Below are 21070 nucleotides of genomic sequence, written 5' to 3' on the forward strand. Positions count from 1 at the left end.
AGTTCTTGGTGAGGGCTCTCTCCTGCCTTGTTAGACAGCTGTCTTCTCGCTATGTTCTCATATGGCCTTTCCATGGTATAGAGAGTCTGTCTTCCTTTTCTTATAAGAGTGCTAATCATCACAAGGGTTCCATTCTCATGACTTCATCTGAACCTAATTATTCCCCAAAGCCCCACCTCCTAAAACCATCTCACTGGGAGTTGGGGCTTAGACATATGAATTTGGCAAGGGGTGGGGAATGGGTGCATCACAAACATTCAGCCCATTATCCCATTCCACTTGCCAGTGAGTGGTTCAGGCATGGGCCTTCTCTCTTCCTAAAGAAGATGACAGAGAGGCAAGGGCTCTCTCCTTTCTCTACCTGGGGTATCTGGTGTTGGGGCCAACCACTTGCTGCCAGCCTAAGGACAGGGCCAGCACAGAGAGGGCAGAGCCAAGAGCATCATAGGACTGGGAGCTAGAACCCTGATTTTCCTGTCTACAGACAAGCTGTTTCATTTTGGCTCTCGTTCTACCTCAACCCTGACCTGCCTCAATCAGCAGCTGAGAAAAGAAAAAGGAAAATGTGCAATAGGTCAGGGAGGTCAGTATGTCACTTGGTCTCTCTCATGAAAACCTCTGATCTGAACCCAAAAGAAATCCATGCACACACTTCTTTACACTTCTTACACTTCTGTTTATTCTTCCTTCTCATGAAAACCACTGACATGTGCCTTTCATGGGGGAGGGAAGACAATGCTGCAAGAGTGTTCAGGATCCCTAGGCTGAATTCTCAGGTGGTAACCTAGGAAGCCAGACATCCAGGAGACCAGGCCCCTAGGGTCTGGAGCTGGGGCACCCCCTGAAGAGAAGTTCGGAGGGCCGCTCCACATGGGCCCCATGAGCTCTTCTTCTCAGCCCAGGGAGCTCATCAGGGTCTGGGCCTGCTTCAGTTCTGCAGGGGGAAGAGGCAGGTAGGCAGGCAGCAATTAGGCAGGATCTGGGAGGGCCCCTTGCCCTCCAGGTACAGCTGAGCCTCACCTGCCAGGAGGACCTGGAACTTGTCTGCTGAGAGGGACATGGTAACAGGCTGGGCCGGGGCACCCGAGGCAGCTGCCACCTCCAGCCGCAGGTGCACCATGGGCTCTTCCACGGACCGCAGCAGGCTAGAACTCAGGGTGTAGTCCACCCGCCAGCCCACGCCTGTCAGCCTATTCACTGCAAGACCAAAAGGGGCTCAGGGTCACAGAAAGGGGAGCCAGGCAGCCCTAGCCCATACCCTGGTTCAGCCCTGAACCCTTCAGGGCTATGTGGCCTTTGAGAAGCTCTCATCCCTCTGATCCAGGAGCTCAGATTACCCACAGCATATCTCAGAGGAAAGAAACCAGGGCTGGTGTCAGGAATCCCAGCTCTGTGACTGCTCGATATGTGATGTGGTTAAGTCTCCTTTCTGAGGACAAACACCTCCCAAGCCACATGCACCTTCTAGAATGGAACCCAGCCCCCACCCAGGCACCCCACACTCACCTCGCAAGCTGCAGGCCCTCAGGTGCTCCTGCAGGGAGCTTTGCTTCTCCTCATAACAGCGACACAGGCTGGCTGCATGCTCTGGGGGCCGAAGGGAGGTCCCCTGAGCTAGCAGGTGGGTGCTGGGGCTTAGGCCACTCAAAGGGCAGGTCTCAGGCTCCTGGCCCAGAGAGGGCAAGGTGCATCTCAGGGTCACACAGCCTGACCTTTGCCTGGCACCCCTTGGCCCACAGGTTACCCACCTGCCTGCCCTCGTCCCCGTACCTTTGGGCAGCCCCAGCTGCTGCAGTTCACTGGACAAGGACTCGCCATCCACGCTATGCTTGGCCGCACTGGAGAGGGTGAAACTCAGCACTGCCACTGTGGCCTTCACATCACCCGACTCTGGGGGGAGCCATGGGTGGAGTGGGGGGTGTCACTGTGGCTCCAGCCACCTCCTTGACACCCCACTGTCTTCAGCTCAGAGCTCCCAGGCCTCCTTGAGTCATGAGCACTGCTACTGCCCCACTGGGAGCGGGCAGAGGACCCTAGGGCTGGCAATGTCTTTCTTCCCTCATGTTCCTCTGCTGAGGCAGGTGGGTCAGAGTGGGCTGTTGGGAGGAGGGGCCTCTGTGCCAGGCCCCAGGCTGAGTACCCGGGTTTGCCCAAATGTCTGCGGACCCAGTGGGGTACTCACCAAACCTGGCATCAGCGGTGAGCTTCAGGATCTTCTCATACTGTGGAGAAAGGAGGCCCTCAAGGGGTGCCGGACCCCTGCTCACCAGCCCCCAACCCCTGGCCTGGATCCTGTGGTAAGGACACGAGGTATCCAGGGAGGGTGGGAACTGATCACCCGTCTCCCTGGGTCTGGTGCACTTTCAGGGCAGTGGGGGTCACAGGGTCATGGGACAGTGGGGTGTGGGGCCTTGCACTCACATCAATCCCCTGTCCCAGAAGGTCCTTCAGCACCTGGCTACACAGCAGCCTCAGCTTCACGGAGGACTGGAGGGGAAGGCCTTACATCAGCCAGACTGACCCACCTCACCCCTCCATGCTGGTGGGCTGGCTCAGAGAGGGCTGGCCACATACATGATCATCCCACAGCATGTTCGGATAGCCCGAGAGCACTGAGGCCCCAGCTCAAGAGTGATCTCACCACCCTCCACCCTCAGAGCCCCCAGCCGCAATCCCTCTCTGCCCCCACCCCCAAGACCCCATGCACTCAACAATTTTGGCCAGCGTGCTGATCTCTGCCAGGACCCAGTCAGGACAGTCCAGGTCACCACAGAACCGGAACCTCTGCAAGGAAGTGAGGTAGGTGGTCAGGCTGGAGGGCCGGCTGACGTATGGCCAGGTGTCTCCCATGCTACTGCTTCTCAGGGTTCCTGCTGCCTGTCCAAGATGCGTGCCCTCTGGCCCACATGTTCTCCCCTACTACCAGGCTGTTTGGAGAACCCTCTCCCTGACTCACCCTGCCACCAAACCTTGTTCTCAAGGCTGTCCCAGGCATTCATGTGCTCAGCAGACATGACTGGGCACCTTCTCCGTGGGAGAGCCCACTCTAAGCACTGGGGGTGCAGCATGGAACACAACAAAGTACCTGGCCTCAGGGTGCCGGTGACCATCTCACCTTCTCCTTTCCCTCCCCAGCTCCAGCCATACTGGCCTCCCTGCTGCTCCTGTTGCAAATTAAACGTGGCTTGCTCTCTCACTTCACTCAGGTCTCTGCTCAAATGACACCTCTTCTGATGGACTTTCTCTGACTATGCTTTCTTATATAGCCCCTCACACAAGGAAATTTTGGGGGTCCGTGGATGTATTCATTATCTTGATCATGGTAATGTTTTCATGAGCATATATGCATCAAAACTTATTGAACCACAGGGCTTCCCTGGTGGCGCAGTGGTTGAGAGTCTGCCTGCCGATGCAGGGGACACGGGTTCGTGACCCAGGCCGGGAGGATTCCACATGCCGCGGAGCAGCTGGGCCCGTGAGCCATGGCTGCTGAGCCTGCGCATCTGGAGTCTGTGCTCCGCAACGGGAGAGGCCACAACAGTGAGAGGCCCGTGTACCGCAAAAAAACAAACAAACAACTTATTGAACCATATATTTACACATACATGGTTTGTTTTATGTCGATTTTATCTCAAGGAAGCTGTTTAAAAAAATAAAACAGCTCTTCACCATCATGCTTTAGCTGTTTATCTTTCCTTCTTGATCTCCATGGCATTTATCACAGAATATATCACGTTTTATTACTTATTCAAGGTCCATCTCCTCTGTTAGGATGCAAACCCACCTGGTCAACCACATCTTGACAATATCCTCCACCCCCCGATCAACTGTCCTTTGTCCTGTTTCTGTGGCAAAGCTCTAACGCACAGCAATATACATGTTCATCTTCCCACGCCTCTATCTGGGCTGCTTACAGATGATGGGAACAAAACCCGCAAACTGGGTACACGGTCAGTCCACGTTCTCCTGATTCTGCTGGGCCCTCAGTGCAGCCCCATAATCCCATGTTCTCTACTTGGCCCCATCGTTCACCTTATCAGTCACTTCAGACCTGCTCCATGACCCTTCAACCTCCAATCCTCCTTTTCACCTGTCATCCCCCTGATCACACCTGACCCCACTGCACTGGGGCTTCTACATGGGCCTCCAACGAAGTTCTCTAGCCATGGTCACAAATGACTTTCTTCACTAAATCTAGTCTTCCTCTTCCTTAACTCCTCAGCAGCATCTGACACAAACCCATCCTTCTTCTTGAAGCCACATACTCTTCTGGACTTCTCCCTATGGCCTGGCCTCTGTCTCATTTTCTGGCTCACCCTCCTTTCCCCAGCCTCCAAATGGTGATCCCTGCAGACTGCCTACTGTCATTATTCTGGGGCAGGGGACTGGGACTGCTGGTGAGGTGGTGGGAGTGTTAAGGACAGCCTTGTACTTCTCCTGTTTCAGGAGTTTTTACCCATTTTGTGGCATGGACTCATCAGGCATGTGGTGAAGTCTATAGGCTTTTCCCAAAATGATGTTTTTAGATGTACAAAATACACAGGAGGGACTTCCCTGGTGGTCCAGTGGTAAAGAATCTGCCTTCCAATGCAGGGGATGTGGGTTCGATCCCTGGTCAGGGAACTAAGATCCCACATGCCGCGGGGCAACTAAGCCCAGGTGCCGCAACTAAAGAGCCCGTGTGTCACAAACTACAGAGCCCACGCGCTCTGGAGGCCACGCCACAACTAGAGAAGAGAAAACCCGCACGCCACAACTAGAGAGAAGCCCACGCACTGCAAGAAGCGATGCAACGAAAGATCCCACATGCCGCAACGAGGACCTGACTCAGCCAAATAAATAAATAATTATTTTAAAAAATACATAGGAAAAACCCCATAGTAAAAGAAACTAATTAAAAGTTATCAAAATAGGGAGTTCCCTGGTGGCCTAGTGGTTAGGATTCTGGGCTTTCACTGCCATGGCCCTGGGTTCAATCCCTGGTCAGGGAACGTAGATCCTGCAAGCCGTGTCGAGTGGCCAAAAAAAAAAAAAGTTATCAAAGTATTCAAAACAAATTGGTGATGTGACATATGTTTCAAGTCAAATAATGACAGTAATTTAGAAATGAGCATAAACAATATGTAAACAATACCAACAGCTGTAATGTGATATGAAAATATCTGATTTCTGTTAGTGACAAAGTCAGAGGTGCTGCTAATCATACTGGGGTTTGTTGCCAACACTCATAATTGAAGAAAATACTAAATTTCAGTGTGAAGTTAGCCAAAATTGAGAGGTAACATTTTTCCTAACTTCATGGGTCCCTGCCTTCTACCCATAGAAGTCTTCTACCATCTCTGCATTTTTTCTACTACCATCTCTATATTATTTACTTTTTTACCATAAGCACGTGTTCCTTGTGCAATTTCTTAAAATGCTGGCTTTTCTCTAGGTTCTGTCCTAGGTCCTCTCTTCCCAACTAATATTCTGGCTGAGACAGGTTACACATTTCAGGGTTCAATGATTATCTTTGTGCTGATGACTCCCAAATTTATAACTGCCATTGTAGATTCTCTTCTGAGCTCCAGACACTTAAATCTAGACTGTCTCCTAGCCAGCTGCACCTGGCAGCTCCGACGCCTCACTCAGCGCATATCAAAGTAACTGGTTCTCTTCCAGCTGAAACCTGCCCCCACCCCAGTGAGCACCACCACCTGGGAACCAAGCCCAGACCCCTCCCTCTCCTTTTTCCCTCATGCATTTAGTCCCTGAGCCCTGCTGATTTCCCCCACTTCTATCTCCACTCTCTCCACCCGATCTCAAGTCACTACCATCTCCTGGGGGGCCTGCTGCCCCAGGCTGGGCTCTCTGTTCCCCTCATGCTCCCTCCACAAGTCAGCTGAAAGGCTCTTCCTAGCTTCCCAGCACCTCTTCTTTTTTTTTTTTTTTTTTTCTGCGGTACGCGGGCCTCTCACTGTTGTGGCCTCTCCCATTGCGGAGCACAGGCTCCGGATGCGCAGGCTCAGTGGCCATGGCTCACGGGCCCAGCCGCTCCATGGCATGTGGGATCCTCCCGGACCGGGGCACGAACCCGCGTCCCCTGCATCGGCAGGCGGACTCTCAACCACTGTGCCACCAGGGAAGCCCCAGCACCCTCTTCTTAAAGTCCAAACTCCTCTGTGTGGCTCTCAAGACCCAGCAAGTTTTGGTCTATGCTTACCTGTCGAGCTTCATCTTTCACTAGCCTGCAGTTTCTACTCTTCCAGGTGATGAAATGCATTCATTCCTAGGGAGCCATGCTCTCTCTCACCTGAAGCCTTTGAATGCTGTTCCCTGTCTGAAGATACAGCCTCCCACCAGCTCCACTCCATGCCTCCTAACCCCTGGTACGCAAACTGCACTGCACCCAGCTAGCCTTCTTCCCTGCTCCCAGGCCCTCATATGATGTCATTCTTGGGTCGCCTCCCTGACACTATGCACAAGGTGAGTTTGGCCCCTTCCCCTCAAGTCTTAACTATGACTGCCCATTCAAACTTCCAACTTGGCCCTTCCCTCCTGCAGCCAAAGTCTCAGTGCCTGGCACAGTGCATGGTATACAGCAGGCACTCACAATCTGTTGAAGGAATGAATGGATGTATGAGTTGCGAAATCCCAACCCCAAATCTACTCCTTTCTGGCTCTGGGAAGAGCGAAGGGCCTTCCTAACAGTGCAGAAGACTGAGCTTAATTGTAAGCAAGTTTTTCTCCAGGTCCCACAGGAGCGCCGGGAAGTGGGCACTTTTGGGAGGGCATCTTGGGGCAGAGGAAGGCCTGGAGGGACAAGCCCCAGCTCGTGTCCCGGGGGTGCGCGGACCCTTCCTTCCCGTCAGGGCACTCCTAGCCTGCCGGCCCGCCCTGCCCTACCCATCCTGCAGGGAGGAGGGTGAAGGGAGGCCTTTTTCTACCAGAGCCTCGGCCCTCACGACTGCACCCAAGTGTCTGCTGAGGGGCCCGGCAGACTTCCCAACTCCTCGCACCCGGCGCCCCACCCTTCCCGCAGCCGCGGCGGTGAGATTTGGGGTCTCCTACTCTGCTCGCCCCCAGCACCCACTGCCTCGCATCACCCCACATCCCTCACCATCGCGCCGGGAAGCCCGCGCCCAAGACTTCCACCTTCCGGTCGCGCCGGGTCAGGTGATGTGGCGGTCACGTGACGCTGGGGCGGGAGGGTGCGGGCTCCCTCGGATCGGGGCGGGAGCAAGTCGGCGAGCTCCGAGCTGTTGGGGCGGAATACCGGGTCCCTTTCTCAGTCCCCAGAACCTTTCCCTGGAAAGGACCAGCGCCAACCCCCAGGTTAACTGAGAACAGAACCCAAGCAGTAGGAAGAGGAAGTGGAAGCCGTTTAATTTGTTCGCCTTAAGGGAGCGGGAGCCTTCCGTTCTGCCGGGGTATTCAGGTCGTCTCCATGTTTTGCGTCAGTAAGCAATGCCATTACATACAGCTGTGGGCTGTGGCAAACGACATATTTCAAAAATTTATTGGAATAGAATGCACATACAGGAAATTCTACGTAGTGTAAACACAGCTTAATGAGTTTTCTTTTTTTTAATTAATTAATTTATTTATTTATTGGCTGCGTTGGGTCTTCCGTTGCTGTGCGCGGGCTTTCTCTGGTTGCGGCGAGTAGGGTCTACTCTTTGTTGTGGTGTGCGGGCTTCTCATTGCGGTGGCTTCTCTTGCTCCAGAGCACAGGCTCTAGGCACAAGGGCTTCAGTAGTTGTGCCTCGTGGGCTCAGTAGTTGTGGCTTGCGGGCTCTAGAGCGCAGGCTCAGTAGTTGTGGCGCACGGGCTGAGCTGCCCTGCGGCATGTAGGATCTTCCCGGGCCAGGGATGGAACCCGTGTCCCCTGCATTGGCAGGCGGATTCATAACCACTGCACCACCAAGGAAGCCCCTTAATGAATTTTCATAAACCATACACCCCATGTAACCAGCACCCAAATAAGGAAACATTACTGGTACCCCAGATATCTCCTTCAAGTGCCTAGGTATTTTATTTCATTTTGATGAATCCCTTAAGGTGCCTAGCAAAAAGGCCTGTAACAGTTGACACCCTCAGGAGAACTGTTTTGCAGCTTCACCAACATCAGATGTTTATCTTAATTTTTCCCAACCTAATGGGAGAAAAATAGGTTGCTTTAAATTGCATTAGTCTGCTTACTTGTGAGTTTGAGCTAATGGCTAGTCTAGGAAAACTAAGTTTCCCATGTTCACTTGAAGAGGGAAAAACAAAAAAACCCAAAATAGCAACAACAAAAATAAACTAGAGAATAGACTAATAACCAAAGAAGAAATTGAACAGTTTGAGATCTGTCTTCAATTCCATGCCCCTCACCCATACACTAGGCCCCGCTTGTTTTATTGTTGCAAGCTTTCAAGCTTTCAAAGTACAGATAGAGCCTATGGCAATTAAACTGCTCCCTAAATAGAAAGAGATGGAAAGCTAATTCCTGCTAAAATTGATCTCACTTATAAAGAGCTTTATAAAAATCATAAACATCAGCATATTGAAGTCAAGAGTGTTACAATACACCATATCAATAAAAATTTTTATTTTAAGAGTATAAGAATAGTTCCATTTGTATTTCACCATCTCAGTAGGTTAAAGAAAAGAACTGATAAATTTGGGAAACCATTTTTTTATTAAAAAGAAAAAAAAATTAGTAATAGATGAAAACTGCCTTAAGTTGATAGAGTATTTGAAAAACAAAACAGCAAACATCAAAAAGACAAATTATTTAAATTTGGAAATAAGGCAAAAAGGTGGGTGGCATGTCCTTTTAATGTCATACTGGAGCATTGTCTCACAGATTTGTTTCACAAAGATTATTTGCCTATTTAGGGCAGTGGTTCTCAGACTTTACAGTGTATCAGGATCATCTGCTGGGCTTGTTAAAACAGTGTTGGGCCCCACCCCCAGAGTTTTTAATTAAATAGGTCTCCGGTGGGGCTTGAAAATCTGCATTGCCAACAAGTTCCCAGGTGTGCTGAGGTTTCCAGTTTGGGGCCTACACTTTGAAAACCACTCGTAGGAAAATCTACCTGAGAAATTATGTTAACTCACAGATTTCTGTCCAATAGAAAAGTTAACCCCAAAGATTACAGTTGTATTGCCCCCTGGGAAATTATCAGGTTTTGTCTCTAACTTAGCACACACTTCAAAATGCCTTTGCCAGTGCACTAGAAATACTTCTCAGAATGTTCTTCGAGTTAGCTTTACCATCTTACTGTTCCCTCATTAATTGAATAAAATATTTGACATGCATTCCTTCACTTGGATGAAAGTCATGTTTTTCATTTTTGCAAATTAAACTTTGATAGAGTATACTTGTGTACTAGCCCTGGACAGGAGTATACAGATACTAGTGTATATATATATTTTAAAATATTTTATTTAGCTGTGCAAGGTCGTAGTTGTGGCACAATGGGATCTTCCTTGTGACGTGCGGGATCTTTTGTTGCATCCCACTAGATAGGTTCAGCCCACTAGGTTTGTGCCCCAGAACTAGATATGGGAACTAGTTCCCTGACCGGGGACTGAACCCGGGCCCCCTGCATTAGGAAGTCTTAGCCACTGGACCACCAGGGAAGTCCCACTAGTGTATATTTTAATACTAGACGTATTCCCGTTAAAGTCAGAATCAGTAACGCACTCTCATTGTGACCCAACATTGTCTTAGAGGTGTTAAGGCCAGGGGTTCTCAACGGGGGGTGATTTTGTATTCTGGGGGGATATTTGGCAATGTCTGGAGATACTCTTAGTTGTCACAACTAGGGAGTGTTGCTGACATCCAGAGGGCAGAGGGCAGAAGCCAGGGATACTGCTAAACATCCTACAAGGTGTAGGACAATCCCCAGTAACAAAGAATTAAAAGGTGGTCGGTGGCTAGTGGAATGTGCTGGAGCACTGTATGTAGACCAGGCTCTCCAGGCCCACCTGGTGCAGAGGAGTCAGAGGTCCACAGGTGAGCGCCTGCTCGTCCCAGCCCCCCACACCTCACAGGTGGAGAGAGGAAGGCTTTGTAAGGAGGTGGAGGCAAGCAGGGGAGCCCAGGCCTCATCTGTCTGACCTCCTGCCTGCCTGAGAGAAAGCCCCAGGTCAGCGCTGGGAGGGTCAGCCCAAGTTACTGAGCCCATAAGGGGAGAGCCCTGACCAGAGCCCTGGGACCCTGGGCTAGTTGAAGACCCTATCCTTTTGCCCCACAGATCATCATGGGAGTCCGGTCCAGCCTCTGGCCAGGATGTGATTTTTTGGCTTCTAATGCCCAGGCCCTCACCTTTCTCTCTTGCCTGGCACACTCGTGCAGCCCCACATCGGAGGTGAGTGTCTCCTTGAGGGGGTCTGAGGGGCTGGGGGCGCAGGCCCATGGTCCAGGGTCAGTTCCTCGGGCTGGACCAAGGGACCAGTCCCAGACAAGTCCCTGTGCATCTTCACTCTCAGCCACGACTGCAGGCAAGGGGGGGACCCAAGGACTGACCTCCATGAGACTGACAACCTCCTAGCGGCCCTGAAGTAGCTCTGCCCCCCCAGACCCCACCTCAAGCCCCGTGTCCATCCGGTCTGCCTCCCCAGGCTTCAGAAAACATTGGGCTTTGGGGACTTCTCTGGTGGCAAAGTGATTAAGAATCCGCCTGCCAGTGCAGGGAACACAGGTTCGAGCCCTGGTCCGGGAAGATCCCACATGCCGCGGAGCAACTAAGCCCATGCGCCACAACTACTGAGCCTGCAGTCTAGAGCCCACGAGCCACAACTACTGAGCCCACGGGCCACAACTACTGAAGCCCACACGCCTGGAGCCCATGCTCTGCAACAAGAGAAGCCACCCAATGAGAAGCCCGTGCACCGCAACGAACAGTAGCCCCTGCTCACTGCAACTAGAGAAAGCCTGCGCGCAACAATGAAGACCCAATGCAGCCAAAAATAAATAAATAAAATTTAAAAAGCCAACAAACATTGGGCTTTGTACCCGCTACTCCTCACACTAGGTTCCCTGTCCAGAAAGCTGCTGAAAGGGGAACTGGTCGCACCTGTTGGAGAAAGGTCTTAGGAAATCACCTTCTTTGGGATTACTTCCACCTTCATTCACTCATTTACCAAATACTCACTGTCTCTTTCTCTATGTCAGGCTCTGGGGTGATAGGTCAAGCAGGGTGCCCACGCTGAGGAGTTCCCCCAACTCTGTTGCTTGTTTTATTTTTTTAATATTTATTTATTTGACTGTGCCGGGTCTTAGTTGTGGCACACGGGATTTTTTTTTGCAGCATGCGGGATCTGGTCCCCTGACCAGGGAATGAACCCAGGCCCCCCGCATTGGGAGCACGGAGACTTAACCACTGGACCACGAGGCAAGTCCCTTCCCTCTCTGTTTAGAGACAGACAGACAGTCAGACTCAGATGTCTTCTGATTATATGGGCACCCAGGGTTGAGAAGGGGAAGGCCTCACTCACAGGAGGTGATGGTAGGTGTGAATGTGGGGGGGATGTGGGCGACCATGGGGCAAGGGTGTCCAGGCAGAGCCCAGCTTGTGAAACGGGTGGGGACAGGCCCTGCTCTATCTGGAAGGCTTCCTGACCCTGCCAACTGCAGGCCCTGGCTGGATCACAGGTAATGGCTTCATGTTGAGTTTTCAAAATGATAGTTGGTACATTTGAATTATATAACTAAACATTATTGCAATAAAAATCACAAAATACAGAGAAGTTAAACAAACAAACAAAAATCAGTAAACCCCTTCTCTCCCCAAATAACTACTCTAACAGCCCTTTCTGGCTTTTTTCCCATGCATACACAACTCTGACCCAGTAAGAAATGTACATTTGGTCTTCACCGTGGGTTCCTGACACAGAGCTCCTAAATCCCTTGGAGTTTCCCGGGCAATAGGAGCCTCTTTTGTTCTAAAGAGGTGACTCTGGGTGGGCTCCTGGGTAGCTTCAGGATGGGGGCTGGTCGCCAGGAAGACCAAGCCATGATTAGAAGCTTGGAGAGGGGCTGCAGAGTGAATTAACTGTTGATTCTGCCTACATGATGAAGCCTCTGTAATGATCTGTGAACCACACCCCAACTCCACAGGGACAGAAGCTCCTGTGCTCGGGACCCCACCCCCCCAGACTTTGCCCTATGTGTCTCTTCATCTGGCTGTTTATCTGTATCCTTTATCATATCCTTTAATGAGCCATTCGCAGTTTCACTGTACCGGCCATGCGTACTTAGACATGCATGGCTTAATCTTTGAGACAAGCATATGCTACTGGCAGGATCAGAGCTGGAATTACCGTGGCTGCTGGCACCAGACTTGCCCTCCAATGGATCCTCACGAAAGGATTTACATATCCTTTATTATATAGTAAATTGGTGAGCGTCAGTGTTTGCCTAGCTTCTGTGAGCTGTTGTAGCAAATTATCTAACCAGAGGAAGGGGTGGTGAGGACTCTGATTTGCAGCCAAGTTGGACCGACCAGGGGACCGACTACTTGGCGATTGGTGTCTGAAGTAAGGGGCAGTCTTGTGGGACTGAGCCTTATCCTGTGTGGTCTGATGCTATCTTCGGGTAGACAGTGTCAGAACTGAATTGAATTGTAGGACACTCAGCTGGAGAATTGGTTGGTGTGGGGAGAAACCCACACATTTGATGTCAGAGCATTCAGTGTGGAGGAATAGCGTTTTTCTTTTTAGCAAATGTGAAAATAAGCTTTATAAAATAGTATCCTACCCTATATTCTGTTTTGGAACCTAATTTTTCACTCAGCGGTGACTAGTGGCAGGCTCTGAATAGACCAGGGATTGTGCGGGCCCTGCCCTGGATTCCAGCAGCGGTGAGGGCACTGGAAGTGGAGCCTAACCAGGCTGCTGGGTGACCTTGGGTAAGTCTCTGCCCTCCTCAGAGCCTCGATTTTCTTGGTCAAATTAAGGGTGTGGATAGTACTGGATCAGTGTCTGAAAGTCAGAGCTGCCACATAAAGCTGGGCAGGCTGTGCACTGCACAACTCCAGGGAGAGGAGGAGGGGTATTCTTGTCATAATCTGTGTGAATGGCGTGTCCAGAGTTGAGTAATGAATGGGCCCTGCCCGAAATGTGGTGTGTGAACCTGTTGGTACACAAGATGATTTTAGGTGGCATGCAAATGCATTAATTCTTATAGTTACCTTCTATTTGTAGTAAATGATACTGATTTTCCACTTGAAGAGCTTATTAAACCACATTTGTTGTTTGTTTGTTTGTTTGTTTTGGCCATGCTGTGTGGCTTGCGGGATCTTAGTTTCCCAACCAGGGATCAAACCCGGGCCCTCAGTAGTGAAAGTGCTGAGTCCTAACCACTGGACTGCCAGGGAATTCCCTCCCCAGAGTTTCTGATTCAGTAGATCTGAGGTGGAGCCTGATAATTTGCATTTCTAACAGGTTCCCAGGTGGTGTTGCTGCTGCTGGTTCAGGGACCACACTTTGAGAATCACTTATCAAATTGCCTTTTTATTATTGTTTTTATTTTTATTTATTTATTTATTTATTTATTTATTTATTTTTTTGCGGTATGCGGGCCTCTCACTGTTGTGGCCTCCCCCGTTGCGGAGCACAGGCTCCGGACGCGCAGGCTCCGGACGCGCAGGCTCAGCGGCCATGGCTCACGGGCCCAGCCGCTCCGCGGCATATGGGATCCTCCCAGACCGGGGCACGAACCCGTATCCCCTGCATCGGCAGGCGGACTCTCAACCACTTGCGCCACCAGGGAGGCCCTATTTTTATTTTTTATATGATAAAATATAATAAAAATAGATTTGTTATAAGGAATTGGTTCACAAGATTATGGAGGCTGACAAGTCCCAAGATCTACAGAGTGAGTCAGCAAGTTGGAGACCCAGGTGATCTGATGGTGTTGTTCCAGTATGAGGATGGCAGGCTTCAGACCAAGGAAGAGCTGAGGTTTCAATTTGAGTCTGATGGCAGGAAAAAGTCGGTGTCCCAGCTTGAAGGCAGTCAGGCAGGAGGAATTCTCTCTTTCTGGGGGAGGATCATCCTTTCTGTTATCAGGCCTTCAGTGGGTTGGATGAGCCCTCCCTGCTTCCAACCCCAGCCCACCCCGACCCACCCATATTAGGGAGGGCTTTACTCAGACTATTGATTTAAATGTTAACCTCACCCCAAAACACTCACAGAAACACCCAGAAAAATGTTTGACCAAATATCTGCAAATTGCCTTTTTAAATACATTTGTTTAGGTTTTAAAAATGAGTAGATGTTCAACATCACTAACCATTAGGGAAATGCAAATTCAGACCATGGTAAGAGAACACTACATACTTATTAGAACAGCTGAACTAAAAAGTAGTGAACTAAAAAGTAGTGACAATATCCATACAGATGAAACTGGATCTCTCATATGTTGCTGATAGGAATATAAAATGGTACAAACACTCTGGAAAATAGTTTGGCAGTTTCTTTTAAAAACTAAACATATACCTAATATGACCTAGCAATTGCACTCCTGGGCATTTATCACAGAAAGATAAAAACGTACGCCTGCACAAAACCCTATATATGATAGTTCATGGCAGATTTATTTGTAAGAGCCCCAAACTGGAAACAGCCAAATATCCCTCAAATGATGGTGAAGCAAACTGTTTTATATCCATACTGCAAACTACTATTGTTGACCTTAGAAATAAAGTTATTTTACTAGCAAAAATGGGTTTATTTGGAAATGGCAGAGGAATTGCAATTCTGGATAAGCAAGCTACAGCAAAAGTCATAAGCAAGTCCAACAAACAAAGGAGAGGAACATTATTTTATAGAGTAAAAGGAGGAAGTTAAGAGGGTTTGTTCTGAATGAAAGTCCGTTGGAGAAAAGTGAGAGTTCAGGGTGATGGTGGTTTCTGTTTGGCTGAGTTGGGGAGGTAGTCAATGTCTTGTAGAAGATGCAATGTACATCTTTTCCTGTTGGGGTCTGTAATTCACAATTCTTCCTGCAATTGACATGGAGTGGTACTGCGCAAGAGCTCCCCCTTCTGGCCTTCTGACTCCGTTTTTAGTGAGATTTCCCTTTATTTTCACACTATTCAGCAATAAATAGGGACAAGCTATTGATACAAGCAACAACTTGGATGGGTCTCAAGGGTATTGTGCTGAATAGAAAAAAAAAAGCCAATCTCAAAAGGTCAATAGCATATGATTCCGTTTATATAGCAGTCTTTAAATGACAAAATTATAGAGATGGAAAGCAGATCAGTGATTGCCAGGGGATAGGGATGGTGGCAGGGCGGAAGGTAAGGTGTGACTACAAACCAGTAGCAGAGGGAGCTCTTTGTATTGATGGAATAGTTCTGAATCTTGATCATAGGTGGTTACACGAATCTACATGTGATAAAATGACATAGAACTATACATTTGGTATTGCTTTGATATTGTACTATACTTATATGTAACCATTGGAGGAAACAAAGTGAAGGGTACTCAGAACCTCGCTGCAATATCTTCGAAATCCCTGAATCTATAATGATTTCAAATAAGTTAAAAAATGAAAAAGAATTGATTTAAATTAAAATATTAAGTAAAAATAATCAACAGTACACAGGTCTGGCAAAATTTGACATAGTAAATGACTGAGCATCTCAAATCCATCCAATGTACAATTGCCCCCCACTAAGCCACCTGCAGGAGGCTGGGGCTTTGGACTCTTCTCCTGCTTGGCATTGGGGTAGGGTTGCTAGGTAAAATACAGAATGCACAGTGAAATTTAGAATTCTAATAAACAAGGAATATTTTTTTTTAGTATAACTGTGTCCCATGCATTATTTGGGACATACTTAAGCTAAAAGAAATTATTCCTCTAAACTCTTCAATGTATTTAATGTGATTATTTTTTTATGCCCTTGTCTCCTAATTCTAATATCTCAGCCATTTATGAGTCTGCTTCTGTTGACTGGTTTTTCTCTTAATTTTAGGATACATTTTCTTGCTGCTTCACATGTCTAGTAAATTTTATTTATTTATTTATTTGTTTGTTTTATATTGGTTGTGCTGGGCCTTAGTTACAGCACTTGGGCTCCTTAGTTGCAGCATGTGGGCTCCTTAGTTGTGGTTCACCAGCTCCTTAGTTGTAGCATGTGAACTCTTAGTTGCAGCATGCATGTGGCATCTACTTCCCTGACCAGGGATTGAACCTTGGCCCCCTGCATTGGGAGCATGGAGTCTTAATCACTGCACCACCAAGGAAGTCCCATAAATATTTTTTTATATGCTGGACATTGAACATACATTGTAGAGATTTGGATTGTGTTATTGTACTCTAAATAGTGCTGAGTTTTGTTCTGGCCAGCAATTAAATTACTAATGGATTAACTTGACCATGTATGTCAAGGCTTGGTTTTAGGTTTTGTTAGGGTGTGTCTTTTCCCGTTTTTTCCTTATGCCTAGGGAATCTTCCTTACTCCCAAAGCATAGCCTTTGAGGCCCTCATGTCAGTTTCTGGGAGTGTCCTTCCTTGATTCTTTGGGAAAGTAGTTATATGATCTCCACCTAATTTACTGCAGCAAATGTCATGTCCAGGCTTCAAGGAGCCATTCCAGCAGCATGTTAGAGCTCCAGGTGTTGTTGACAGGGCATTAAATTCTTAGTCACAGGAGAGTGCTCCCAGGTCAATAAATTCTCATGTATACAACCTTTTATTCTACTCTTGGCCCAACACCCTTGTCTTCTCTTATACCTCCTCTCCCAAATTCTTCCAGTATATATTAGCTCCTGCAACTCTTTGGTGAATAAACTGTTTTGCCCAGAGCAGGATTGTACTTGTGATCTTGGGCTGTTATTGGTCTGGTGGCAATGTGGGGCAGCAATGAGAAGGGCACACTTTATCATTCTGTAAGGTACCCACCTCAGGGAAGTTCTTCACCTAGTCTCCAGGCAGCAGGAGGCTGTTCTGCTTATTAGGGTCTGGGGTTGGGGGCTGCTTCTAGCCTAGCACATTCAGGGAAGACTGGAGGTTCAAGGTTCTCGAGTGTATCCATTCAAATTTTCCCATACCAGGTATCTGGATCCCATTACTTTTCTATCAGGGACCCTGCCTTTAGGATAGGAGATCAATTACAGTTGATCATGAAGTCTCCTTTGCAGTTCTGTCATCCTTATTATTCAATTCTGTGTTTGATTTTCTGCCTATTCTACTTTCCAGGGGCAGGAGAAGAGGGTTTCTTTAAATCCTGTCTTTGAAGAGCCTCTCACTGGACAAAATATAATATTTCAAGCATCAAAAAGAGCTGCAATGAATTGAAACACATCAACTGTGTTAAGCTATGAGAGCTCTGAGTTGATAATTATCTAGGTCAAGCCTGTTGTTCCATTTATTTAGAGAAAATAAGTTGATCATCTTTGGAGGATGTTAATGATTCAACTTTTATTCTAAACCTGATAAGGGAAAGAATCAAGTTTTTTTTTGCCCTTCTTTTTTTAAAATTAATTAATTAATTAATTTTTGGCTGCATTGAGTCTTCGTTGCTGCATGAGGCTTTCTCTAGTTGCAGCGAGTGGGGGCTACTCTTCATTGCAGTGCGCGGGCTTCTCATTGTGGTGGCTTTTCTTGTTGCAGAGCATGGGCTCTAGGCAGGCGGACTTTAATAGTTGTGGCACATGGGCTTCAGTAGTTGTGGCTCATGGGCTCTAGAGCACAGGCTCAGTAGTTGTGGCACACGGGCTTAGGTGCTCCACGGCATGTGGGATCTTCCTGGAACCAGGGCTCAAACCTGTGTCCCCTTCATTGGCAGGTGGATTCTTAACCACTGCGCCGCCAGGGAAGTCCTTTTTCTGCCTTTCTTTTTTTTTTTTTTGATACGCGGGCCTCTCACTGTTGTGGCCTCTCCCGTTGTGGAGCACAGGCTCCGGACGCACAGGCTCAGCAGCCATGGCTCACAGGCCCAGCCGCACCACGGCATGTGGGATCTTCCCGGACTGGGGCATGAACCCGTGTCCCCTGCATCGGCAGGCGGACTCTCAACCACTGTGCCACCAGGGAAGCCCCTTTCTGCCTTTCTTAAATAAACTATAGGGTTACCAAATATAAGAGTTGAGAAGGGAAAATTCTTTTTCATTGTGGTAAAATACAGTAACATAAAATTTACCATTTACCCATTTTTAAAGTATATAATTCTGTGGTATTAAATACCATCACGTTGTTGTGCACCCATCAGCAGCATCCATCCCCATGACCCTGTTCATCTTACAAAACAAAATCTCTACCCATTAAACAAAATCTCCTCATTCTCCCCTTCCCCCACCCCCTATCAACCACCATTCTACTTTCTGTCTTTATAATTTTTACTACTATAAGTGTTACCGAGTCCAAGCTTGTGCTTCTTGCTGCACGACAGGTCAGTAAATCAAGAGACAGGTTGTTGGGGCAAGGAATAGTGACTTTATTTGGAAAGCCAGCAGACTGAGAAGATGGCGGACTAGTGTCCCAAAGAACCATCTTACCCAGATTTGAATGCTAGTTTCTTTCACAGAATGAAGAGGGAGAGGTGAGGAGGTAAAGTAAAAGGGCAATGAGTTGTTGCAAATATTTCCTGATTCTGGCCAGGTGCTTGAGGTGAGGTGTTAATTTCTTCTTTACTGTAGCCATTCACAGGTGGGTCTGATCAGAATGTTTTCTGTGAGATAAACAAAGGTATTTTAGCTTAATGCTCATTGCATGGGAGGCAGGGTTCCCCGTGAAGGGCCATTATGTATACTTTAAGCTACAGGCAACATCCCTTTAGTGATTAACTTGTAGCAAAAGCAATAGAATACAAAGTAAGAGAAACTTTTTTTTTTTTTTTTTTTTGCGGTACGCGGGCCTCTCACTGTTGTGGCCTCTCCCGTTGCGGAGCACAGACTTCGGACGCGCAGGCTCAGCGGCCATGGCTCACGGGCCCAGCCTCTCCGCGGCATGTGGGATCTTCCCAGACCGGGGCACGAACCCGTGTCTTCTGCATCGGCAGGCAGACTCTCAACCACTGCGCCACCAGGGAAGCCCAGTAAGAGAAACTTTTACAAAGTAAAAGAAACTGATCCAATATGGAGTCAGATTTGTTCTTCCCTATTACATAAGTATCTCATGTAAGTGGAATCATACAGTATTTGCCTTTTTGTGACTGGCTTCTTTCACTTAGCATAATGTCCTCAAGTTTCACCCACATTGTAGCATATTGCAGAATTTCCTTCCTTTTTTTTTTAACATCTTTATTGGAGTATAATTGCTTTGCAGTGGTGTGCTAGTTTCTGCTTTATAACAAAGTGAATCAGCTATACATATACATATATCCCCATATCTCTTCCCTCTTGCGTCTCCCTCCCTCCCACCCTCCCTATCCCACCCCTCTAGGTGGTCACAAAGCACCGAGCTGATCTCTCTGTGCTATGCGGCTGCTTCCCACTAGCTATCGGTTTTACATTTGGTAGTGTATATATGTCCATGCCTCTCTCTCACTTTGTCCCAGCTTACCCTTGCCCCTCCCCGTGTCCTCAAGTGCATTTTCTAGTAGGTCTACATCTTTATTCCCGTCCTGCCCCTAGATTCTTCATGACCTTTTTTTTTTTTTTTTTTTAGATTCCATATATATGTGTTAGCATATGGTATTTGGTTTTCTCTTTCTGACTTACTTCACTCTGTATGACAGACTCTTGGTCCATCCACCTCACTACAAGTAACTCAATTTCATTTCTTTTTATGGCTGAGTAATATTCCATTGTATGTATGTGCCACATCTTCGTTATCCATTCATCTCTCGATGGACACTTAGGTTGCTTCCATGTCCTGGCTATTGTAAATAGAACTGCAATGAACATTATGGTACATGACTCTTCTTCAATTATGGTTTTCTCAGGGTATATGCCCAGTAGTGGGATTGCTGGGTCATATGGTAGTTCTATTTTTAGTTTTTTAAGGAACCTCCATACTGTTCTCCATAGTGGCTGTATCAATTTACATTCCCACCAACAGTTCCCTTTTCTCCACAGCCTCTCCAGCATTTATTGTTTCTAGATTTTTTGATGATGGTCATTCTGTCTGGTGTGAGGTGATATCTTATTGTAGTTTTGATTTGCATTTCTCTAATGATTAATGATGTTGAGCATTCTTTCATGTGTTTGTTGGCAATCTATGTCTTCCTTGGAGAAGTGTCTATTTAGGTCTTCTGCCCATTTTTGGATTGGGGTGTTTGTTTTTTTTTAAATTGAGCTGCATGAGCTGCTTGTAAATTTTGGAGATTAATCCTTTGTCAGTTGCTTCCTTTGCAAATATTTTCTCCCATTCTGAGGGTTGCCTTTTTGTCTTGTTTATGGTTTTCCTTTGCTGTGCAAAAGCTTTTAAGTTTCATTAGGTCCTATTTGTTTATTTTTGTTTTTATCTCCATTTCTCTAGGAGATGGGTCACAAAGGATCTTGGTGTGATTTATGTCATAGTGTGTTCTGCCTATGTTTTCCTCTAAGAGTTTTATAGTGTCTGGCCTTACATTTAGGTCTTTAATCCATTTGGAGTTTATTTTTGTGTATGGTGTTAGCAGGTGTTCTAATTTCATTCTTTAACATGTAGCTGTCCAGTTTTCCCAGCACCACTTATGGAAGAGGTTGTCTTTTCTCCATTGTATATTCTTGCCTCCTTTATCAAAAATAAGGTGACCAGGGGCTTCCCTGGTGGCGCGGTGGTTGGGGGTCCGCCTGCTGGTGCAGGGGACGTGGGTTCGTGCCCCGGTCCGCGAGGATCCCATGTGCCGTGGAGCAGCTGGGCCCGTGGGCCGTGGCCGCTGGGCCTGCGTGTCCGGAGCCTGTGCTCCACAACGGGAGGGGGCCACAGCAGTGGGAGGCCCGCGTACTGAAAAAAAATTAAAAAAAAAAATAAGGTGACCATATGTGCGTGGGTTTATCTCTGGGTTTTCTATCCTGTTCCATTGATCTATATTTCTGTTTTTGTGCCAGTCTGTCTTGATTACTGTAGCTTTGTAGTACAGTCTGAAGTCAGGGAGCCTGATTCCTCCAGCTCCATTTTTCTTTCTCAAGATTGCTTTGGCTATTCAGTGTCTTTTGTGTTTCC

General features: G+C 47.7%; 1 protein-coding gene and 1 long non-coding RNA gene across 3 annotated transcripts; one reads left to right on the forward strand and one right to left on the reverse strand.

Annotated features, from left to right (window-relative positions):
- Positions 1–7263, reverse strand: COMMD4 (COMM domain containing 4). Of its 2 annotated transcripts, none has more exons than XM_060096982.1 (8): positions 7100–7263; positions 2713–2784; positions 2422–2487; positions 2183–2222; positions 1771–1890; positions 1507–1587; positions 1021–1197; positions 1–934 (listed from the first exon to the last, which is right to left on the reverse strand). In XM_060096982.1, exons 1-8 carry the CDS (start codon positions 7100–7102, stop codon positions 894–896), a joined length of 600 nt encoding a protein of 199 aa, XP_059952965.1. In that variant the 5' UTR covers positions 7103–7263; the 3' UTR covers positions 1–893. The 2 variants fall into 2 exon arrangements, with proteins under 2 accessions (XP_059952965.1, XP_059952964.1); XM_060096981.1 differs by lacking the exon at positions 7100–7263 and adding an exon at positions 6203–6618.
- Positions 7216–10923, forward strand: LOC132488611 (uncharacterized). Its single transcript, XR_009531780.1, has 3 exons — positions 7216–7314; positions 10227–10340; positions 10594–10923. It is a non-coding gene; the product is annotated as an uncharacterized LOC132488611 (long non-coding RNA).
- The last annotated feature ends 10147 nt before the right edge of the window (positions 10924–21070 follow it).

This window comes from Mesoplodon densirostris, chromosome 4 (assembly GCF_025265405.1).
Source record: "Mesoplodon densirostris isolate mMesDen1 chromosome 4, mMesDen1 primary haplotype, whole genome shotgun sequence".
Lineage (NCBI taxonomy): Eukaryota > Metazoa > Chordata > Mammalia > Artiodactyla > Ziphiidae > Mesoplodon > Mesoplodon densirostris.